Raw genomic sequence first — 7,221 nt, 5'->3', positions numbered from 1 at the left:
ACAGAAATACAACACTACAGAGTGCAAGTCTAACCATCTCCACAGTGGGAAAAGTGCGAAGGTTAAAAATATGCATGTGGCTTAACACAAGATATTTTTAAAAAACATGACATGGAAATCTCATACTAATGCTTTCATCTTTATCACAAACATGACTGAAAACTCAAGGTCAGTTGCCGATCCTTCTCTCGTAGTAGTAGTAGTGTAATCCTTTCAAAGGTACAATGTTGGAAAGATCAGAGAATAAAAAAACCAAGTGTCCAAAAATGATCCCATTTACCACTTTTCCAGTAGTTATGTTTTTCAAGAAGTAAACACGTAAGGTCACCTTGATCTTCGCCATCGGTAACTGATACACTTGGAAACAGCTAAGCCAACCACCCGCACTGAGATCAGTTCGGTGTCGCACACGCACACACACACGGCTACACACACAAACACCCCACAGGAAAAAGTGCACTTTCAATTGCTGATACAAAAATAGATTGGCACATTCTTTTTGACACAGTGAAGATATCCTCTTTAAAAGCTTTTTCACGTTAAGAAGTCCTCTTGGAAGTTGCAGCAGGTCTGTAGAAAAAGCGCTATGAGAATGCACTCACGTGGGCTTCCAGGGTTTGTGTGATGGAGAGAGGGGTGGTCACGGAGGCTGCCCTTCAAATTTTTGCCTACTTTTATAGCTGTAGTCCCCACAGGTAGGGTCAGTCGCCACCCAGTTTCAGCACGATAACCATTTACCAACAGCTCAGTCTTCACCTGCTTTGAGAAAGTAACGATACGTAAATTTGTCAAAGCTGAGAGTTTCACGTCGATGCAGTGTTTCCTATAAGTTGTCGGAAAAACTGTTTTGGGGAGAGAGAGAGTGAAGTGTTAGGAGTCTGATTTTGCATTTCCAGTAGTAACTGCGGCTCAGGAGAGCCAAGTGGGAACAGTCGGGAGCCCCTTCCCCGCAGGGCAGCCAGCGCTAGGAGTTCTGCACCAAGCGTCTGTAGTGCGGCATCACTTCGTGCTCGGGAAGGTGGAGAGCGAACTCCAAGGCCACCAGCACCGGGAACTCGAAGGCGATCAGCTCTCGCCTGTTCAGCCGGAACTTCTCTTCCAGTTTCTGCAACGACAGCCCAGGAGAAAAAAAAAATTAAAAAAAATCTTTGTGAATGAGGCTTTGACTTTCTAGTGCTTTCTTACAGATGACATGATTCAAAACATGCGCGCTGCTGTCAGCAAACCTCTGCCCTGCTGGACTTGCAGGGCTCTAGGTTTAGAAAATGACAGCAGGATGAACTGGATGTACTGATTCCTTGCTGTGAAGGTGAACTTACAAAGCTGAGCCAGCCATGCTATTTATGACATGTTTGTCATTTCACTCATTCCATCTCCAGCAGATACATCTTCTAATGATCACAGGGATTACCACTGCAGGAAGAGGAAAATCCTGGCTTCAAGCAAACATCGAAATCACTTGTGTAATGGAAGACATGCGTCTCGCAACTGCCCACAAACTTCCTGCACTGCTTGAAATCACTGATTTTCCTTTCAGCATTGGACTGTGTTACAACACCCTATTGGGGAAATTATTTCTGCTACAATTAGATACATTTGATCTCAGAGGCAGAAGGTATCATCTGCAACAACCATAAGAACAGTAAGTAATAGAAACTACTATCCTCAAGGGGGATGAGATGGGTTTCATAGTTGGCTTTCTGCTGTAACGTACTCAACCTCCCATCTGCTCTGCTGTTGTCACTGGATTTGGATGCTACAAGTAGGCAACCAGCTGTTCAGGGCTATTTCCCCCCTGCTCGTCTTCTTACAATCTCCCTGGCTTGCTACTTCTCTGCCCACTGGGTCTACTGAAAAGTTCAATGTGTCTTAAGGACGGACCAATGCTTCAGGGTACCAAGAGAGGCCAGATCTTCCAACTCTTACCGGGTTGAATTTTTTTCTTCGGAGGGCTTTCTAACAAACTGACTGTCGACCCAGCTCTGTGACTGTGGCAGAAGTCCAGTTCTGCTCCCCAGCCAAGTTTCCATGTCTCTTGAACTAAGTGAGTTGGTTGTAGCCAAGTACCCAGCTACCTGCCCTAACTTTCTGTAGTGTTAAATCAGATTGGTATCTCGGTGCTAGCGAACAGATTATGGAATAACACTCCCTTCTGTTAACTCTTTCATACGGAGTGGGTGGAAGACCAAACACCTTACTCTACAAAAAAACACAGCTGGGGTGAGGTGTTCTAACGGGAACACTTCTTTAGGTTTTCTTGCCCAAAAGCTTAACTTGATGAAAGAAGGACAAACTCGGTAGTCTATTAGACTGCCTCTGAAATCAGTATCTGCATTTACCTCTCAAAGGAGAGTCCTTATTGACACTCCTGCAAACATAATGAAAAGCAAAATACATTTCCTGAGGTTTTAACTTTGACTGGTATTGACAGAATCGTGGTCAGATACCTCTCAGACCTCACAGTATCTGACACCAGGGTCTTCAATCACATCAAATAAGCTTCCCACGCCTCTGCAGTGACACTGATCCTTACTACTTCCACATAAATGTATAACAAAAAAAGGCATTTAGCTGGCTGTACAGCTGGAAACCTAGATGAGAGGGTGACTACAGGCTTGCGTAGACCACATGCTGGCACTTCATGTAGAAGGAACACTGGAAACCTATGGATACGTACATCTATAAGATGCTTGACTTCATGTTTTCTGAGGTCACTGCCAATTTTGGCTGCTAAAAGAACACAGGCTCCAGCACAAAGCTTTCTATTTTGCTTGTTCAGCTTCCCCTTGAGAGCGAGCTTCTCAAAGTAGACAAAGGCCATGGCCACTGTAGGCTCTTCAAAACCACATTCTTCTTGAGCAAGCTTGCGCATTTCTCTCTTCAAGCTGAGTAAAGAGACCAGACAAGTATGCTGTGAACTGTGTTTTGAAGCATTTCTCATTTCACCCTAAGAGCCATCCTTTCAGAGATTCCTGCTTAGTCAAATGGAGGGGAAAAGGAAAACGTAATTTATGTTAAATTACGTTACGTTAATTGCTCTGTTTTGGGGACACATTTCATGGCACATTTTGACCTCACCCTTCCCCCTCACTGCCCCCAAGAGATAGTTGTGTCAAACTATAAAAGCAACTGAAAAGCTTTGACATTTTTAGTAAAAATATTTCATTGGAGGTCTTAAGCTGCATACAATTTATTTAATAACAACAGCTCCATTGCTTGTGCTCTATATGCAGCTTTGCCGCTGGTTATGGTTGGTCAAATCCAAACCAAGTCTTTCTACATACTGCAGTACCGTCTGGTTACAGAGCAACACGTTTCGGCATCCTTCTGGCCACTTCAGTCAAATGAAATTATCGTGACTTCAGTAAAGCAAGTATGCCCAGCCTGCTACACTGGAAACAGTGATGAAATACTACAACTTTGCTGTGAAGCTGACCACTTGTTTTGCTTCTGGCTGTGCTCTCTGGACAAGGCACAGAAGTCAGTCCCTTTCCTCAGTCCCTTTTTAAGCAAAGTGCCATGAGCTTAGAGACTCTGTTATGTTATTTTTCTGGGGTTTTTTTAGTACAGTGCATTGCCCAACTCACATCTTCATCCCATTAGATGCCACGTTTGACACGTGACCGATGTGTTTGTACATTCCCCTATCTTGTTTACTCAGCGCACTAATCAAAGCAATCATCTGACTTACTCCGCACCTCTGCCGGTCACTGCTCCTGGAAGATCAATCAGTGCTCTGCTTCCCTTCACGTACAGCAGCAATTGCACTGAAATGTGAGAGAGCTGCATCACATTGCAGCCTGACCAAGCTTTGCAACGTACCTTCTTATTTTACTGAGGGTTAACTTGATGTGAGGGAACTTCTCCTTAAAGGTCTCATTCATGTCCTTCTTGAGATCTGATGGCTTCACGTAGTCTATGACTGTGGTCTGGAACACATGGTTAAGACAGAATTGCTCTTCTAGCTTGTAACAAACAAGATCATTCAACTTCCAGAACAGGGAATACCAAACAAGCACCACTCAGTCCCAAAGCTTTCAGTAGAGGGGAAAATTAAGTCTGAATTAAGGCAACAATTTGTTTGTGACTGCTCCATCAGAATAAGTGACCTGAAATCTGAGGTGACTGTTCAGCACACGCCCTGAACACCACAGGCCTTATCAGGATCCTCCAACTATCGCTAAGAGTGAGTTTAAGCTAAATGTGAGTGGATAAAACCTAGCTGAGAAGTCTTGTTAAACCCCCCCAAAAAATCATCACAGTAACTGATTTGACGACCAGATTTTGTGTGCGTATCTCCATGCAGTTCTGAGACATATTGTGAGTTTCTCTCAACTTGATTCTTCAAAGGAACCACCGGTACAAATCCTTCACTGCCACAGCATACACTTGTGATAAAACAGGTAATTAGCCTACGCTGCAGGTCATTCAGTAGAGTGCAAGACAGTAATGCTGTTATAAGTTAGGCAGCAAGTGGACAAAAACATTGAGTTAGGACAGCATTCAAAGCGTACAGGCTATTTCCTTTACGTTGAGCTTGCTATTCTTTTTTATCACAAGCTAAAGAATTTCCCCAAGTAGCAGAGGGTCCTCCTGGCCCGTACTGCAATGCCAGCACTCGCACCTCGGGGTGTGCAGCACTTCTCCCGTTCCTTCAGTCTTCATCCAGGAAGTATTTTACCCAAATCCTCTGTCACCACTCACCTAGCCAAAACCTATTAATCAGCTGAACAACAAACCAACCTTCATTTTGGGGATGGGCCAATTCTCTTCCTGGCTTTGGCTGTTCTGCCTCTCGGGCAGAAGCAGAGAAGAGCCCCAGCTTGGGCAGCCAAGGGACAACCTGGTCCCCAGGCACGCAGCTCCCGGCCAGCTTCAAGCACGGACATCGGTAAAGCAGCAGTCTCCAGTGCAGTGTGTTCTCCTTCCAGTAAAACAAATTTCCCTTCTCATTTCTGTTTATGATTAACCTATATTATGGCAAAGGGCTGTTAATGCTAAACAACAAAAGGTGGAAAGAGGCATACAAAACACTTGTTGCATGTTATGCCTTTATAGAAGATGCAGCCTCATTGTATTATATCCTCATGGGAATCTAAATCAGCCAGTAAGACTGACCACATATGCTTGCAGGGTTTTTTTATCCCAATAATTGAAGTAGTATATGCAAGGGTTTGGGGAGGAGAGAGTGTAAGGGCTCTAGAGAGCAATCTGACAACTCTGGTCATCCGATCATGGATCGGTGATCATGTTCTTGTCTGGATCCAAAATGAGCATAAAGGGGAGTAAAACACACCTAACTTTTCCTGCACTTTATTTAGGAGATGTGGTACTGTAATAATTGATAATTATAGGAAATTAAAAGAAAGCAGAGCATGTGTTTCCCTGAATAGTACACAGCAGCATTTGAGGTAAACAAACTTACTATAATAGAGAGAAGAAAACCCAACTTCTTGCCATGGGGTGTTGTTACAGTCATACATACATTTGAAAACGTGGTCCATTCTGCTACCTAATTTGCAGTGTGAGAAACACTACTTGTCCAGATAAAGTGCTGCCCACTACGTCTTGGCAGGTAATTCTGCTGGGCACGTCACACACAACAGTTGCCTGCCGTATTCCTAAGCATAAATGCTTGTGAGCCCCCTCCAACACAGTTACGTGTTAGGCACCAGTCCAAATTTTGCTCAATAAAGGGGATAATTTATTAAGGAAATTCAGCCCTGTTATGGAAAGCTGCCAGTTATAAGAAACCATCAAAAAGGAGAAAGCCACATCAACCCTCTTCAGCCAGCCCTGCTGCCCTGCATGTGCGTGGATGAGCTTGGGCGCAGGTCCGCGCAGTGCCATTGATGTTGAAAATTCAAAATTCATACGCTGTGTTGACGCTGAGGCAGGCAACGCGCTATCACGCCTGAATAAAAGGAAGAGAGGAAAAGACAGGGAGGAGAAACCTTGCCCTATCCAGGGTGGGAGGGAAAGGCTTCAACTGAATGTGTGGGTCTTGCTGAGGTTGGAAGGATGTACAGACGCACCCATGTGGCCATGGCTCTTCTGTCACAGACTGCTTCATCTCGCCTGGCGGGGCTCAGCCCTTCGAAGCAGAAGAATGAAGATCTTACCAATTACTCCTCTCCTTTCTTCCCCTGGGAGGTCGCTGCCTGCCTGCCTACTCCTTGGTTTTGTTGCCAGCGGATCACCAGCAAGTTGGGTGCTTCTGACACACAGATATGCCGGGAGTTTTACGTGTTATTAATAGGGTTCCTCTTAGTACTGCTGTGAGAGGACTATTGAAACAAGCCACATAACATTAATTTAGACCAGTGCCATCTGCTTCCCAGAGTACAGAAGCATTGGTCCCTGCTGCTCTTACTTAGAGAATCAAGAGACATTGAGCACATAAAGGTTACCCTCTATTAAATCCAAAGACCGTCACTACCAGCATTTTTTGGTTGTCTTGGGCAATCCTAGAAAGAGTGAGCTCGGTGCTACTGCGCAAAGCTACACAACACCTTATTTCATGCTTCACTGCAAACCTAACTGCCTGCTGTTTGCTCTCCATCACCGCGGAAGCTCCTTAGTTTTATCTTAATTATCTCCCTCAAAAGTGATCATGGGTTCTTCTGGCAGCCTTGAATTTCGCTCTCTCCAGGTAACCGCCTTCCCTTGCACAGAGGAGGACACAATCACGCACGAAACCTCGCCTGCATGACAGAAACCACCGGGCAGCAGAAAGGGCACGGCAGCAGTGGCAGAGGGCCTGACCCTCCTCCGGAGCCAGCTGCACAGAAATTATGCCGGACAGCAAGTTTCAGTTGCTTTCACCTCTAACAAGGAGGTGCCGGTGTGACCCCAACTCCGGGGGTGACTGTGCAGAGGTGGGGAGTGAGCCCCGGGCTCTGCCACGCAGCCCCCCCCGGGGTGCACCTTTCCCCACAGCTGCTCTGCGGGGACCATCTATTTTACCTGGGACTCCTCCGGACCCCGGGAGATTTGGCAGAATTCAGCTAAATTCTCTTTAGAAGGAGGAAAGCTCTTTTTAAAAAAAATAATTGTTTAAAGCAAAGCACTCAAGGGGCTTAAGAATAAGCACAGTGCTTAAAACTAGAAATGGTGAGGAGGTACGGCTATTTTTAAACATTTGTTAATTTTGTCCTGTCGATAGGAATCTGCTCCCCCCCCCCCCCAACCCAGCCCCCGCGTACATCGGCGTTTCTCCAA

The 7,221-nt window shown here is 45.4% G+C and overlaps 1 protein-coding gene across 1 annotated transcript in view; it reads right to left on the bottom strand.

Moving 5' to 3' along the window:
- Positions 1-318: 318 nt before the first annotated feature.
- Positions 319-7,221, bottom strand: part of CABLES1 (Cdk5 and Abl enzyme substrate 1) — a 35,826-nt gene continuing 28,923 nt past the window's right edge. The window contains exons 7-9 of the mRNA XM_009886630.1: positions 3,823-3,929; positions 2,678-2,885; positions 319-1,105 (exon numbers count right to left, since the gene is read on the bottom strand). Coding sequence (XP_009884932.1) covers positions 965-1,105; positions 2,678-2,885; positions 3,823-3,929 — 456 coding nt within the window. The 3' untranslated portion in view covers positions 319-964. The remainder of the gene's footprint in view (positions 1,106-2,677; positions 2,886-3,822; positions 3,930-7,221) is intronic.

The sequence above is a fragment of the Charadrius vociferus genome, unplaced genomic scaffold (assembly GCF_000708025.1).
Source record: "Charadrius vociferus isolate BGI_N301 unplaced genomic scaffold, ASM70802v2 scaffold45, whole genome shotgun sequence".
Lineage (NCBI taxonomy): Eukaryota > Metazoa > Chordata > Aves > Charadriiformes > Charadriidae > Charadrius > Charadrius vociferus.
The sequence above is the reverse complement of the archived record's forward strand: the minus strand, read 5'-3'. Positions and strand labels throughout refer to the sequence as shown.